The sequence below is a fragment of the Schistocerca cancellata genome, chromosome 7 (genome assembly GCF_023864275.1).
Source record: "Schistocerca cancellata isolate TAMUIC-IGC-003103 chromosome 7, iqSchCanc2.1, whole genome shotgun sequence".
NCBI lineage: Eukaryota > Metazoa > Arthropoda > Insecta > Orthoptera > Acrididae > Schistocerca > Schistocerca cancellata.
Genome location: NC_064632.1, coordinates 282955484 through 282972879, shown reverse-complemented (window position 1 = coordinate 282972879; position 17396 = coordinate 282955484). Strand labels below are relative to the sequence as shown.

The following is a 17396-nucleotide window of genomic DNA, read 5'->3' as shown; positions in this document are numbered from 1 at the left end:
AGCGTAATCCATGGAATAGTGCGAATGTGTTTAGATGTCTGCCAGACGGGACGTGGGGACCAGCCCGGTATTCACCTAGTGGGATGTGTAAAACCGCCTAAAAACCACATCCATGCTGGCCAGCACACCGGCCTCCGTCGTTAAGCCGCTGGGCGGATTCTATCCGGGGCGGGCGGGTCTACCCGAGTCCAGGAAGCATCACATTAGCCCTCTCGGCTAACCTGCCGGGTCCTAAATAATCCGTATAATAATATGTATAATATCTGCTTAATAACCTGAATAATCTTCCACGGGGTACGACGAAAGCTGCTGTGAGACGCGAAGATTTCGTCGCGTGTGATCGCCTAACACACACACACACCTGTGGCGGCGGCGCTCCTGGCGAGCCCTTCGGCGCCGGGCGCGACGTCGAGCGCGTCGTGCAGCGGCGCGCGGCGGCCGGGCCCTGCGGTGGCCGCCTCCTCGCGGCTCCTCCAGAAGACCGTGGCGACCGTGGCCAGGCACTTGAGGCGCAGGTCGCCGCCAGCGCCGCCCGGGAAGTGGCGCGGCGCCACGCGGAACCGCAGCCCCAGCACCGTCTCCACAGAGCCGTCGCCCGCGCCGCCGTCCACCACCTGCGGCCCGCGCAGCAGACGCTCGTCCTCCTGCGGGCACCACGGCCACGGACCAGCTGACACGGTTCCCATCTGCAAGCTGCCTCAACACAAATAATCTTGGAGCATCCATTTAAGCCGTCCTCACACGGGACGATAAAGCGCTCGTGGACGAGGATTTGCTCTTGATTTGTGACGTCACAGTGTGGAAGTTCACGTTCCACAGCATTCTGTGGCGTGAAAGTCTGACAAGGGGAGGCCACGACGTTTGGAACGCGGATTTACTTCAAACTTCGTACACTCGTAGTACTCCATTAGGACAACAAAATGTGTAAGCAGTAGCACGTATTTCTCAAGCGTTATTGAGAAAATCGCAAGATAATTTCAGTCGTCAAATGTATACCTGTGCGTGGACGCTTTTACCATGAAGCGGCGGCAGCCGCGTTCAAACCCCGTAATCGCTAGATTGAGTCCCGTTCGTCAGTTTTTTTTTATTTCTAACACAGTCATTTTCTTTACTATTTACATTACAATTGATATAATGGGAAAAATACGTGTAAGCGGATGAAATTTTATTAAATTTACAATGTTATTTGGCAGTCTACAAATTTTTGCTATCACATATAATATAATATTCATAACTATCGACTAGTAAACGACCAAACGCGTAAAGAGATACTGAAAATGTATGCTTGTCCGTGCCTTCAAAATTGTTCGTATTTAATCGAATTGCTTCTCGTGAAGACGCTATTAAAATATACTCGATACTGCATGATCAATTATCAGCGCCGATATTTGAGGAAATGCTGCGTTATGCATGGTTTGCTTCCAAATTATCGGCTGAAAGAGAGGTTTTTGAAAATGTTAACGAGGTTTGTTTTTCCACGGAAAACCCCAAAACAGCTTGCGTATGCGGAAACAGCATTTATTCAATGCAGCTGGTGCCGTTTAACTTTATGTTTTCCATGTTTTTACGAAAAGTACCATCCTGCCATTGTACTCATGTCGAAAGCGATGATTAATTGTGCCTGTTTCGAAAGCCGTCTGGCCGGTCAACACTTGGAGGTGACAAGTAGTTTCGGGCTCCTTCCAGGTATAAGGTATTTCTCAAATCATGGACAAGCATACATTTTCATTATCACTTTATGCGTTTGGTCCTTTACTAGTCAATAGTTATGAATATTATACAGGGTGATTCAAAAAGAATACCACAACTTTAGGAATTTAAAACCCTGCAAACAGCTAAGCACTATCTGTCGGCGAATTAAGGGAGCTATAAAGTTTCATTTAGTTGTACATTTGTTCGCTTGAGGCGCTGTTGACTAGGCGTCAGCGTCAGTTGATGCTAAGATGGCGACCGCTCAACAGAAAGCTTTTTGTGTTATTGAGTACGGCAGAAGTGAATCGACGACAGTTGTTCAGCGTGCATTTCGAACGAAGTATGGTGTTAAACCTCCTGATAGGTGGTGTATTAAACGTTTGTATAAACAGTTTACAGAGAATGGGTGTTTGTGCAAAGGGAAAAGTTCTGGACGGCCAGGCAGCCCGTGACAGAGCACTTCATCACTGGCCTCCAAGAAGCCCTGATCTTACCCCTGCGATTTTTTCTTATGGGGGTATGTTAAGGATATGGTGTTTCGGCCACCTCTCCCAGCCACCATTGATGATTTGAAACGAGAAATAACAGCAGCTATCCCAACTGTTACGCCTGATATGCTACAGAGAGTGTGGAACGAGTTGGAGTATCGGGTTGATATTGCTCGAGTGTCTGGAGGGGGACATATTGAACATCTCTGAACTTGTTTTTGAGTGAAAAAAAAACTTTTTAAATACTCTTTGTAATGATGTATAACAGAAGGTTATATTATGTTTCTTTCATTAAATACACATATTTAAAGTTGTGGTATTCTTTTTGAAACACCCTGTATTATTTGTGATGATAAAAATTTTAGACTGCCAAATAACATTGCAAATTTAGTAAAAGTTCATCCAAATACACGTATTTTTCCCATTATATCAACTGTAATGTAAATAGTAAAACATGACTGTGTTAGAAATTTAAAAAAAAACTTACGAACGGGACTTGAACGCTACCCACTCAGCCGCCGCCGCTTCATGGCAAAACCGACCACGCACAGGTATATATTTGACGACCGAAATTATCTTGGGATTTTCTCAATAACGCTTGAGAAGTAAGCGCTACTGCATACATAGTTTGTTGACCTAATGTAGTACTACGAGTGTACAAAGTTTGAAGTAAATCCGCGTTCCAAACGTCGTGGCCTCCCCTTGTAAGTATGACGAGTCACATCTTTGTTTCGTGGAGGGGAATCTGCCCAATGAGATGCAAGATCCAATTCTACGTCACAAACAGAACTTCAGAGACACCATACTGGATCTCGTCGTTTTCAGTTGAAGCCCGAATTTGGTGGTTTTTGTATTATGGCTTATATCCTATGGTTATAAGCTTTTTCAGAGTGCCAGCACATTGAAGATTTCCCAAAGACACGTCTTCATTGATACGATTTGTTGCAATAAGACGATGGGAAACGCCATATTAGTGATTACAAAATTTTCGAGTCTGGTTGTATTAGTAAAAAGTGACAATCACGTAATAATTTTTATCATATGTCAAAGACTATTGTAAATTTATTTCACACTATTTCTGCTTTTATAAGTTGTTCTTACTGACTGGACATGAAACTTTTGTTTTTACCTTACAACATGATTAACGGTACTGAAGTATTTACGTTCACTACAGACACAACAACATGTGTATCACATGAAAAATGGAGGAAATGTGCGTTTCAATAGAGCTAACGAAGTAACTTTACGGTTGTCCATTTTCCTAACGAAACAGTGCGATTTGCGAGCCAGGCACAGCCGACAAATGCCATTCGAGAACGCTGCAGTCGCTAAACAAGATGAGGACCGCGTTTCTATGTGTGGCCCAACCACTGTGTAAACCACGTCTTACGTTTCCAACGACGATAACCACTCACTATTAGCTTTTGAAAGAGTACGCAATATTTGTGTCTGAGAAGACCACAACCGCGTCCCAGGCAGCTAGAGAAAGTCGTTTCTTGAAAAGCAACAGATTCCATTGTACAGACGGATCAAACAGGCACCCTGAGCATGTTTCCATCTGTAGATCAAGACGATAACAGTATAATATAGTGACCTAACAAGTGGGAGACTGGATGGAACACACACCGCAGATTTTTCTTGACTAAACATCACTCAAAAATGATACACAATTTTTTTTAGAATCTCCATAGCGAGTATGTATTTCTTTGAGTGTGGCACAACAGGATGTTCAGTACAGAAACGAAACTTTCTACCAAATAATTTCACTGACGACGTGAAGAAACTGGACTCGTCCATCAAATCTATCGACACACCCGGAGCAAATTTAGCAGAACGATAGAGGAGAACTCTTCCTAGCATTCAGTATTTAGCTGATAAGTGTAATGTATGGTATCTTCGCTTAACGAACGGCCTTTGTATTGTAAACAAAAGATCCGAATGCAAAGCACTTTTATAAGGATGAAATCGAATAAAGAATATTATGAAGCATTTGTGTGCCACAGTGGTTCACTTATAATTAGAATATCTATGCCGTTTGTATCGCAGCAGTTTGTCCATCGTCTTGAAAATGTTGAACCTGCAAAGTAAGATGGAGCACTGCCCACTGGAATGCATGTTAAGTGTATATAACTGTTTCATCTTATACCTAATTAAATGTAAGGACATTTGCATGTTTTTGTTATCCAAACAACTTATAGGTGGCGCTAAATAATGAAATATTCTAGCGGAGTACAGAAGTAGGCGACAGGCTGTCAACTAAAACGTTAATCTAATTAGAATAAAATATCACAGCATAAACATGCTCACTTTTAATCAACTGTACTATATAAACTGTAGGTAATAAGAAGCACTTTGAACGTTAAAACTGTCTCCGTCATTAAGCAAAAGAAGTACGTAAGTTGTAGGTACAAGGACTATTCGGAAAGTAAGGTACGATCGGTCGCGAAAGCACCGTCTCTAGTATGCCTGTAGATAGTGTCAAGTCGCACTTCTCAATTCTGAGCGCACAGCGAGCGCGTAAAGATGCCTAAAAAATGACTCCTGCCAAGTATGGATGGGTGCCTATCGAGAGGTTTCGCCCGATGACGTGTAGCCCCACATAAAGTAACTGTAATGCAGTTCCCTCTTCATGACACTTCCCGGCCGCACGCTGCAGGAGCAGTGTGAATGCTCCTGGTGCGTTTTCTATGGGAAGTGTTTCAGCAGCAGCCACCATATAGGCCGGACTTGACTCCTTCCGCTTCTCATCTCTGCTAACATGAGGTTCTGGGTATGAAGACAACATTTTGGCACAGAAAATTAAGTGCAGTCCAGTGCAGAAAATTTTCCGGAAACACACGACGTTGCCTTACATGACGAAGGTATTTGAAAGTTGGTACAACTCTAAAGCAGCTGTTTAAGTCGGAGCGAGGACTACATAGTGATGTAGCTGGAAGGTGTAACCAGCTGTTGCAAATAAAACCGTTTTCATTTTCACTGATGGTTACATTTCACTACCGAACGTTCCTCACTTTTTAAATAGCCCTCATAATAATGTGCAGCAGGTGTCTAATATATTCAATGCATGTAGATGCCGCTAAACAGAGAACTCATAGTGGGCAACGCCAGGGAACCGCTCCATACACATTTCGGAGGAAAGTTGAGTATTTGATTTATGCCGTGTTCTGAAAGTAGCCTACGAGGTTTGTGCAAAACAGAGAGCCCCGTGAAGGCACCTCTTTGTGTACACAAGGCACGAGCTGTTAGAAAGGCGTGGCAGTCCACTAAAGGCGCAAAGAACCAAATCGTACCACTACAGCTAGATACAAGGGACTAAGTAGTGTATAAAGTGATAAGATACATGATACCTAATGATTGGCAGAGCATCTGTAAAACAGCAGCGTTTGTCACAGGCTACCAAAGCACTGATTATGCTTTTTTGAAACCAAGTTACTATGGGTTATATCAAGCTTAAATGGTAACTTTTGAATTATATTAATTTGATACTTTTGTTAGATACTGGTGTGCATAGTTCCGCCTAGTCAGCATGTACACAACTTTCCCACTAGAGCGCGCCCCGATAAGCACAACGGCGCAGGCGCAGTACTCGTCCATCTCCGCACTACGAGATGGCGCTGCCATAGAGACGGACCAAATTCTGCTTCCGCCGATCTGCGTATTAATATGCAATGCAGCCAATGAGATTGTTGCTTATGTAGAACCTTTTCTCCTCACGGATCACAGTCGTGCAGTGATACCTGAATGCGCGAGTTATTATAACAAGTGTACAGACCTCCAATTAGTCAGTCTGCATTAGTCTGTACCAGTCTGTACTAGTTCTACATTTGTCTGTACTAGTCTATAGTCAAGTTTCAGTCTGCGCCTAATAAGATTACCATATTCCTGTACATAGCCATGAAGATAAATGTATAGACACTTTTTTCAAGTATCAGAGATCTATGTGAGAATAAGATTAACGTACCAATACCAAAGGAACTTCAGATTGTCAATTGTAAATAGCATCCAGAACCACGTTAAGTAATTTTTATGCTTGTTATTATTTTAACAAATATGTGTGAAAATTAATCAACTTCTGTTTAAAGTTGGCCACCGTCAATCTGCTACTCTAAGTGTGCAAGTGGCATTTCTATCGTCTGACCTAATGGCAGAAGATAAACACACCACGATAAGAACACGGGACATATTGCTGACACTCGCCTACTTCGTTAGAGCGACAAGTCAAATAATCTGATGGTGTGTGTACTGAAGGTCTTACAGTATGCACACCACAGATACTAATTTTTTATTACTAGTATTTAATCTTTGTGTGATTAATATAATTTTTTCTTCTCTTATTCTCGTTTATATGATGTAGCAGCTCTCATACGGTTTGATTTGGTTTCTAGATATCAAACAAAAATAAATACTTTTAGAGTCATGTGTCCTGCGGCTGACATTTTCGTTTTCAGAATAACATTCAGTCGTCAACTGCAAACATATTTTTATTATGCGTTACCGGTTTAGGCAAATTAATTTGTCATCTTCAGAAGCATACGAAATTAGGAATATTATAAACCTTTAAACCTTGGCTATATATTTACGTTAAATATAAAAAGTATATATTACAAAGACTTACTTAGTACTGGTTCAGCAGATGTCAATATCTTCTTCAAAAAAGCTTAATTCTATGATATGTCCAGAAATGTAAATATTGTATGCGATAAAAGTAAACAAGAGATTGACAATTTACAGTATCTGTTGTGCTAGCAGCAAGGAACTATTCAAATACAGAGTTATGTAAACAGGCAGAATACGCCACTGCAGTCGGCAACGCCTATACAAGACAACAAGTGTCTGGCGCGGTTGTTAGATCGGTTACAGCTGCTACAACGGCAGGTTATCAAGATTTAAGTGAGTTTGAACGTGGTGTTATAGCCGGCGCACGAGCGGTGGGACACAGCATCACCGAGGGAGCGATGAACTGGGAATTTTCCCGTATGACCATTTCACGAGTGTACCGTGAATATCAGGAATCCCATAAAACATCAAATCTCCGACATGGCTGCGGCCGGAAAAAGATCCTGCAAGAATGGGATCAACGACGACTGATGAGAATCGTTCAGTGTGACAGAAGTGCAACCCTTCCAAAAATTGCTGCAGACTTCAATGCTGGGCCAACAAGATGTGCCAGTGACCATTCAACGAAACATCATCGATTTGGGTTATCGGAGCTGAATGCCCATTTATGTACCATTGATGATTACATGACTCAAAGCTTTACACCTCGCCCGTGCCCATCAACACCGACATTGGTCTGTTGATGACAGGTCGGACGAGTCTCGTTTTAAACTGTATCGAGCGGATGGACGTGTACTGGTATAAAGACAACCTCATGAATCCATGGACCCTTAATGTCAGCATGGGACTGTTCAAGCAGGAGGAGGCTCTCTAATGGCGTGGGGCGTGTACAGTTGGAGTGATATGCGACCCACGATACGACTAGATACGACTCTGACGTGTGACACGCACGTAAGCGTCCTGTCTCTTCTTGCACCCATTCATGTCCACTGTACGTTCCAACGGACTTGGGCAGTCCCTGTAGAGCAATGGGACACCCCACACGTCCAGAAATGCTACAAAGTGGCTCCAGGAACACTCTTCTGAGTTTAAACACTTACGCTGGCCGCCGAACTCCCCAAAATCAACATTATTTTGCAAATTTTGGAAATTTGTGGTAAGGACTACGAGATCAAATGGTTCAAATGGCTCTGAGCACTACGTGAGTTAACTTCTGAGGTCATCAGTCGCCTAGTAATGAGAACCAATTAAACCTAACTAACCTAAGGACATCACACACATCCATGCCCTAGGCAGGATTCGAACCTGCGATCTTAGCGGTCGCATGGTACCAGACTGAAGCGCCTAGAACTGCACGGCCACAACGTCCGGCACTACGAGATCAAACTGCTGAGGTCATCGGTCCCTGGGCATAGGCGTTACTTAATCTAACTTAAACTAACTTACGCTAAGGACAACACTCACACCCATGTCCAAGGGAGGACTCGAACCTCCAGCGGGCGGAGCCGCGCAAACCGTGGCAAGGCGCTTCGGAACGCTCGGCTACCCCGAGAGGCTGAACATTATTGAGCGTATCTGGCATGCAGCGCAACGTGGTGTTCAGAAGAGATCTCCACCCCCTCATACTCTTACGCATTTATGAACAGCGGTGCAAGATTTATTATGTCAGTTTCCTCTAGCCCTACATCAGATAATACTCGAGTCCATGCCATGTCGTGTTGCGGCAATTCTGCGTGCTCGCGGGGGCCCTACACTATATTAGGCAGGTGTACCAGTTTCTTTGGCTGTTCACTGTATATTATATACAATATAAGTAACATAATATATAATATCCATAATTTTGTAGGCTGCAGCAGGTGACAGATTAACTTGTGGAAATCGGTAAAGCATAATGAAATATATTTGCAACTGCCGACTGAATTTTATTCTGAAAAATAAAAACAGTGTCACCAAAAATTACAGCCATGAATAAAACAATGACTGTTTTTATATGCTTAGATCTGTTTTGGCATCTAGCTCATTGCAAGTGATCGGGAATTATTTGACACTTGATGCAAGTGTGCGCCAAACTATTATTTACTGAAATAAATTTATTTCTCTTGGAAAATATTTAATTGAGGTACTGCTTTTTTTCGTATATTCATGTCACATCTGTAGTATAATATTACTGAATAACCGTAACAAATAACTAGTTTCCAACCATGACACAAACAACAGCCTATCCTCCAAGGATATTCGTCATATTTTTTTATGAAAGTTACATGAAACAGCTGTTCTATAACAAATATAAGCGCTAAAATATTTTCTAATTTTATTTATTTATTTATTATTGTTACTGTAACATCTACAGAAAATATCTCTGTAGTACTGTACTTTCTTTTTCAGTATTTTTTGTATTTTAGAGGTGCCACGCAAGGTGACACTATTGTCGGAAGGACTGACTCAGAATACAGAAAAGACGAAACAATCTTCGGTGAAATTAAGAGCAAGGGTGGTAACATTAAGAGTGAAACGGAAATTCCACTGTTATATGAAGAGGAAAGAGCGGATAGGTAAAAACGGTACATTGAAGGCCTCTCTGACGGGAAGATATGTCTGATGTGATAGAAGAAGAAACAGGAGTCGATTTAGAAGAGATTGGGGATCCAGTAACAGAATCATAATTTAAGAGAACTGTGGAAGACTTAAGATCAAATAAGACAGAAGGCATAGATAACATTCCATCAAAATTTTTAAAATCATTGGTGAAAGTGGTGTGTAGAATGTATGAGTCTGACGGTATATCATCTGACTTTCGGAAAAATATCACCCACACAATACCGAAGACTGCAAGACCAGATAAGTTCGAGAATTATCGCACAATCAGCTTAACAGCTTATGCTTCCAAGTTGCTGATAAGACTAATACACAGATGAATGGAAAAGAAAGTTTAGGATGTGTTAGATGATAATCAGTTTTACTCAGGGAACGTAAAGGCATCAGAGAGGCAATTCTGATGTCGGGGTTGATAATGGAAACAAGACTAAAGAAAAATCATGACACGTTCTCAGCAGTTGTCGACCTGGAAAAAGCGTTCGACAATGTAAAATGATGCAAGATGTTCGAAATCCTGAGGAAAATAGGGTAAGATATAGGCAGAGATCGGTAATGTACAACACGTGCAACAGCCAAGGGGGAATTGTAAGAGTGGAAGACCAAAAAAGAAGTGCTCGGATTAAAGAGGCATAAGATAGGGATGTAGTCTGCCGCCGCTACTGTTCAATCTATACTTCGAAGAAGCAATGGTGGAAATAAAAGAAAGGTTCTGGAGTGGAATTAAAATTGTAGGTGAAAGGATATAAAAAATAAGATTCGCTGATGTCATTGTTGTCCTCAGTCAAAGTGAAGAAGAATTATTGATGGTCACGAAGTAGATCAAGTTAAGGAATTCTATCAGTAAGGCAGCAAAATACTCAATGACGGACGGAGTAAGGAGGACATAAAAAGTAGACCATCACTGGTATAAAGAGCATTCCTAACCATGAGAGGTCTACTAGTACTAAACATTAATTTGAAGAAGAAATTTCTGAGGATGTATGTCTGAGCAAAGCATTGTTTGGTAGTGAAACATGGACTGTGGGAATACCAAAACAGATGAGAATCCATGCATTTGAGATGTAGTGCTACAGAAGAATGTTGAAAATTAGGTAACTGATAAAGTGAGGAGTGAGATGGTTCTGCGTAGTACCGGAGAGGAAAGGAATGTGCGGGAAACTCTGACAGCCAGCACTCACCACTCTGTCTCCGTTGATGAACCAGGCGAGCTGAGCTGCCGGCCGTGACCTCCCCGAGGTGCAGTTGACGTCGACAGTGTCGCCAATCTGATAGCGGGGTCGTCCTCCCGTTATGCGCGGCCCTTCCTCAGGCAGGGCTGCCAACAGTAAGCACTTTGCTGCGCTTTTTCTGTTTCTAAAAGAAAGTGTTCTCAAAAAGGTTACTCATTGTGCGATTACAGAAATCTATATATAACATTGCCCTCAAACTTTAACTGAGCTTTAGGCAATTAACTCTGCCCATATAATCAGGTAGTTGGCAGTTGAATATGGTTCGGATAGTGAGGGGTACATCTCCAAATAAACAGAATTACGTTTATTTCTTGATATGACATTCAGTATTGTGGCTTTTTCTGCGACAAAATAGGAAAGTGAATGTGATAGTGAGAAAAGACAAATAATTACTAAGTTGGTGGAAACTTCACGTCTCCTGTTACACAGAGCTGGACTTCATGGTTAACGAGGAAACTCCGAGAAAAATCAAAGGATTGAAGTATCAGGGTTAAAGTGGCCAGTCTTATCAGACGAAATGTGGATTCATAAATGTTGCGCTGTGAAAGGAATTATCATAATTTAATTTTAAGCTTGTTCTTGCGCTCACAGAAAATAACAATGAATTAAAGAGGACCGGCCTTCTTGCAAGAACACAATTTTTGTTTTGTTTAATCAACAAACATATTTCACCACAGATGTGGCATCTTCTAGGTTTCTTGTTTTATTATTCCTGAAATACACATACACACACACACATACACACACACACACACACACACACACACACACACTCACTCACTCACATACCCATACACATACATTAAAGGTAGATGAGGAATATGACGACATTGTATTCTGTAGTTTAACTTATGTATGTATTTTACCTCTTTCTTATATTATGTGTGCTCTGTGCCTGCCAAAGAAATAAGCCACAAGCTTAAACTAACACAGCGTATTGTCTACAACACAAGGCTCTTACGGCAACATCTGAATTAAATTTTTGTTTGGAATATAACCTTTAAACTATATGTATTCCTAAAATACTGGCATATCCCCCCCTTTTAGGGTTCTGCATCTCAGTTGGTAAAAAACAGAGCCCTTACAGCATCTCTTTGTTGTCCTTCACCCCTTAGGTCTACACGACAGTTAATACCCTTTTTCCAGGAATGGGTGTAGGTATCAAGTTGAAATTTATGTTACGTCTATAGCTCCTTGGCGGTGTGAAAATTTAAGCTTCTAAGCCAATGCGATCAAAAGGTACAGGCATTTATGTCACATATTTCGATACTGCAGGCTCACTCATCAAGATCTACAGTATACTTCCATTTGACTTAAAACCATGAAATTCGATAAGAAGCAATGTTTTGCCGTACAAGTAAAGGAACACATCTGAAAAATATTAATTGGTAAATATGTCAAAAAAATATTGTATTTCCCATTTTTTGATCGTCAGTCCGTCCCTTAAGACCCTTTATCACAGGAACTGGTATAGCTATCAAGTTGAAATTTCTCAAATACTTAAGTCTACGGTCCCTTTACGGTCTAAATAAATTAACTCAAAATCGTTCAATTGGCTCTGAGCATCTGAGGTCATCAGACCCCTAGAACTTAGAACTACTTAAACCTACCTAACCTAAGGACATCACACACATCCATGCCCGAGGCAGGATTCGAACCTGCGACCGAAGCGGCCCCGCGGTTCCAGACTTAAGCGCCTAGAACCGCTCGGCCACAGCGGCCGGCAAATAACTCAAGCTTCTAAATCAAAGCGATCTAAGGTATGGTCATTAATGTCAAGTATTTTGACATAAACTGACTCATCACAACCTGTAGATGAATTAACGCGGACCAGAGAGGCCTTGAGATCGAATCTCGGTTGGAGCACGGATTTTTCGTCTTCGTTTTAACTTATCCTTTGGCTCCCAACGATGTGAGGAGTCACCGGATACAACACGATGCTTGGCTTCCACGTTAAACTGTAGGTTGAATTACTTGTCTGGTTTACTCTTACCAATGCTGCAGCTTAACTGTCCCGGGATGATTTAGGTTTTTAGTGGCTGTTAAATGCGTTGTTGTTACTGTTTTTATATTCTAAATGACTAGTGGACATCGATAAAGTTACATGGTACTTTGGTTTGGAAAACTATATGTTGTGGTTGTTGTTTATAGATTGTATTGTGGATTTTTTAACAGCCTTACATTACGCTTTCTCGTGTTCAGTGGTGAATTCTAGATATTACTATGTTGATGCTGGTTTAGACACACTTTTCACAGCTCATGACTGGTCAACTACAGGAACGCCAAGCCTCAAAAAAAGGACCTAAGCCATTATTTTACAGGAATATACAGTTTAAAGGTTGCATTTTAAACAAAAATTTCTTTCACACGTTACCGTAACATCCTTCTATTTTAGATCACACGCTGTATTAATTTTGACTTCACAGCACACACAATATTAAAGAAGAGAAAGTACGTGAGAAGTGCTGGTAGGATCCGCGTTCTGAGGGTTTCGTAAGAACTTAATTATGTATGCCGATAGTTCATCGATAGGTTTCTATGAGAGAGTTTGCGAGTATCAAAATATCTGACATTAACTGCCGTACCTTTTAACTGCAAAGACTTGGAAGCTTAAATGTTTTACACTGCCGATGGACAGTAGAAATTAGCATTTGACATAAATTTCAACTTGATACCTCTAACCGTCCCTGTGAAAACGGCTGCAGGGGGACAGACAGACGGACCAAAAAAAAAAAAAGAGTGATTTAATTACAAATTAAGAATTTTCAATTTTTTTTGTTTCATTGTACAGTGGAACCTTGGTGCTTGCAAATTTCATTATTCTATGTCAATGGGAAGTACCATATAGATTACGATGAGTATGTTTGCGAGTGTCAAAATGTGTAACCTAAATGACCGAACTTTCGACTGTATTGATACAGAAGCTTAAATTTTTTACACCTCCAAGGGATTGTAGACCCTAGTACTTTTTGTATCCCGCCTGGAAGGCAGCGCTTGGGTCTGCTAATGGAAACTGAAGTGTAGACCGAATGTAGGAAGTGAGTAGGAGCAGGAAAAGGTAAAACACTGTACTGCAGTATGAATTTAAATCACCTTTACTCTATCAAGAAGAATACATAAATTTGCAATGTGGTGCGAAGTGTCCCGGCCGTGTGCTCTTCATCAAATGGGCAGAATCTGCAGCGGAGCTCGTAGATCTGGACAGAACCTGTTAGAGGGTGCTATCGTCGGTGTCGGTGTTGTAGTGCCAACCTAAGCCGTGGCTATCGATACCACAGTATTTGACACACATTTCAAACTGACGTCTTCAGCCGTTCGTGAGAGAATGGGCTCTTAGCATACGGACAGACAGACGACAAAGTGACCCAGTGAGGATACCGTTTTTACCGACTGAGGTACGTAACCCTTAAAAATAGTAAACTATATATGTAATCTAAACAACGACGAAATATGGTGTCAACGTATTCTTGAACTAAATGTTATTCTTGTGAAAATACTTCAGAAAGAATAAAAGAAAAATCATACTGAAGAAGTCACAACTGTGGTGAAATTGTCTGAGTATTAAACACTATAAAAAAAAGTGTTCTTGGTATTGTCAAACAAAAGTGCTAGTCATTGTTTTACACTACTGGCCACTGAAATTGCTACACCAAGAAAAAATGCAGATGATGAACGGGTATTCATTGGACAAATGTATTGTAATAGAACTGACATGTGATTACATTTTCACGCAATTTGGTTGCATAGATCCCGAGAAAACAGTACCCAGAACAACAACCTCTGGCCGTAATAACGGCCTTGATACGCCTGGGAATTGAGTCAATAGAGCTTGGAGGGCGTGTACAGGTACAGCTACCCATGCAGCTTCAACACGATACCACAGTTAATCAAGAGTAGTGACTGGCGTATTGTGACGAGCCAGTTGCTCGAGCACCATTGACCAGACTTTTCCATTTGGTGAGAGATCTTGAGAATGTGCTGGCTAGGGCAGCAGTCTAACATTTTTTGTATCCAGGAAGACCCGTACAGGACCTGCAAAATGCGGTCGTGCATTATCCTGCTGAAATGTAGGGTTTCGCAGGGATCGAATGAAGGGTATAGCCACGAGTCGTAACACATCTGAAATGTAACGTCCACTGTTCAACGTGCCGTCAACGCGAGCAAGATGTGACCGAAACGTGTAACCAATGGCACCCCATACCATCACGCCAGGTGATACGCCAGTATGACGATGACGAGTAAACGCTTCCAATGTGCGTTCACCGCGATGTCGCCAAACACGGATGCGACCATCATGATGCTGTGAACAGAACCTGGATTCATCCGAAAAAATGACGTTTTGCCATTCGTGCAGCCAGGTTCATCGTTGAGTACACAATTGCAGGCGCTCCTGTCTGTGATGCAGCGTCAAGGGTAACCGCAGCCATGGTCTCCGAGCTGATAGTCCATGCTGCTTCAAACGTCGTCGAACTATTCGTATAGGTGGTTGTTGTCTTTCAAACGTCCCCATCTGTTGACTCAGGGATCGAGACGTGGCTGCACGATTCGTTACAGCCAAGATGCCTGTCATCTCGACTGCTAGTGATACGAGTCCGTTGGGATCCAGCACGGCGTTCCGTATTACCCTCCTGAACCCACCGATTCCATATTCTGCTAATAGTCATTGTATCTCGACCAACGCGAGCAATAATGTCGCGATACGATAAACCGCAATCGCTATAGGCTACAATCCGACCTTTATCAAAGTCGCAAACGTGATGGTACGCATTTCTCCTCCTTACACGAGGCATCACAACAACTTTACACCAGGCAACGCCGGTCAACTGCTGTTTGTGTATGAAAAATCGGTTGGAAACTTTCCCCATGTCATACGTTGTCTGTGTCGCCACCGGTGCCAACCTTGCGTGAATGCTCTGAAAAGCTAATCATTTGCATATCACAGCATCTTCTTCCTGTCGATTAAATTTCGCGTCTGTAGTACGTCATCTTCGTGGTGTAGCTATTTTAATGGCCAGTATTGTATATAAAAACGGCAAATATTCGCTTGCAAAACCTGTTCTTGGGGCTTCTAAGAGCATCCTCATTACTCAGATTCATCTCTAACAAGATACCAATGCAACATCGACACACCAGCCGTTATCGCTACATTGCGATCACACGCTGTATTAATTTTGACTTCACAGCACACATAATATTAAAGAAAAGAAATTACGTGAGAAGTTCTGGTAGGACCCGCGTTCTGAGGGTTCCGTATCAACTTAATTATTTATGCCGATAGTTCATCGATAGGTTTCTATGAGAGAGTTTGCGAGTATCTAAATATCTGACATTAACGGCCGTATATTTTAACTACAAGGACTCGGAAGCTTAAATGTTTTACACTGCAGAAGGACCGTAGAAATTAGCATTTGACATAAATTTCAACCGTAGACCTCTACCCGTCCCTGTGAAAACGAAATCACAACGGCTGGAGGAACAGACAGACGGACAACAAATAGAAAAAAAAATTGAGGGGCAGACAGACTGACAAGAAATAGCAAAAAAGATATTTTTAAGTGATTTAATTACAAATTTAAAATTTGCGAATTTTTTTTTTCGTTTCATTGTATAGTGAAACCTTGCTGCTTGCAAATTTCATTACTGTATGTCAACGGGAAGTACCGTGTAATTTATGATGAGTGTGTTTGCGAGAGTCAAAATGTGTAACCTAAATGATCGAACTTTTTATTGTATTGACACAGAAGCTTAAATGTTTTACACCTCCAAGGGACTGTAGACCCTAGTATTTGACTCACATTTCAAACTGACGTCTCCAGTCGTTGCTGAGAGAGTAGGGTCTTCGCGTACGGATACACAGACGACAAAGTGACCCAGTAGGGATCCCTTTTTTATCGATTGAGGTACGTAATCCTCAAAAATAGTAAACTATATATGTAATCTAAACAACAACGAAATCTGGTGTCAACGTATTCCTGAACTACATGATATTCTTGTGAAAATACTTCAGAAACTATAAAAGAAAAATCCGACTGAAGAAGTCACAACTGTGGTGAAGCTTGTCTGAGTATTAAACACGATAAAAACAGTGTTCTTGATATTGTCAAACAAAAGTGCTAGTCATTGTTTTATTACTGTGCTAAGCAGTGTATTGGCGTATAAATGTTTAGCGTTTGACAGCACCCGACTTATAAGAATAGCGGGCTGTATGCTATTGGTGCCTCGTCTTACCGTACCCCGGGCGTAAACGCGATGGCGCTGCCTCCATGGCCTAGGTGTTCAGTTCGCTTTGCCGTGTCATACCGAACAATTCGCAGCAAGAGTATGTTGGTGCGCTATGATGCAGAACACGTTGTAACAGTTTATAAAGCTAAGAGAGTGAATTGACAGTTGTGCCTACCGACTACGAGCAGATCGCCGTGGTCGGAGACGGTCTGGAAGGAGGGCGCCTCGCCGGAGACCTCGCACCGGTAGCGGCCAGAGGTGGCCGCCGTGAGGTCGCGCAGCACCACGCGGCTCGACGTCGAGTTGCCGATCTGCCGGCGAAAGCAGTATGCCGTGACGTAAGCACCAATACCTGTGGCTTAAATTAACTGTAATAAGGTCGTAAATGACCTTGTAGCAATACATCGTGAACTTTGTGACGCTACAACGCAGTCCTTGCTATGAATTTTTTCGCTTACTTAACACGTGAAACTGTTTGTATCGATGTATTGTCTAGTGTAAATATGTACTGTAAATACTATGTTTAAATTATGTAATATTTAACACTGGCAAGTCAGGGCATATTTAGTTAACATTGAAGTCAGAGAGATTGTTTTGTCGCGCCTCTGGGCGC

General features: G+C 41.9%; 1 protein-coding gene across 1 annotated transcript in view; it reads right to left on the bottom strand.

Annotated features, from left to right (window-relative positions):
- Window positions 1-344: 344 nt before the first annotated feature.
- Window positions 345-17396, bottom strand: part of LOC126092734 (cell adhesion molecule 2-like) — a 275363-nt gene continuing 258311 nt past the window's right edge. Inside the window, exons 4-6 of the mRNA XM_049908460.1 lie at window positions 16959-17094; window positions 10511-10647; window positions 345-644 (exon numbers count right to left, since the gene is read on the bottom strand). Of these exons, the coding sequence (XP_049764417.1) occupies window positions 345-644; window positions 10511-10647; window positions 16959-17094 (573 nt within the window). The remainder of the gene's footprint in view (window positions 645-10510; window positions 10648-16958; window positions 17095-17396) is intronic.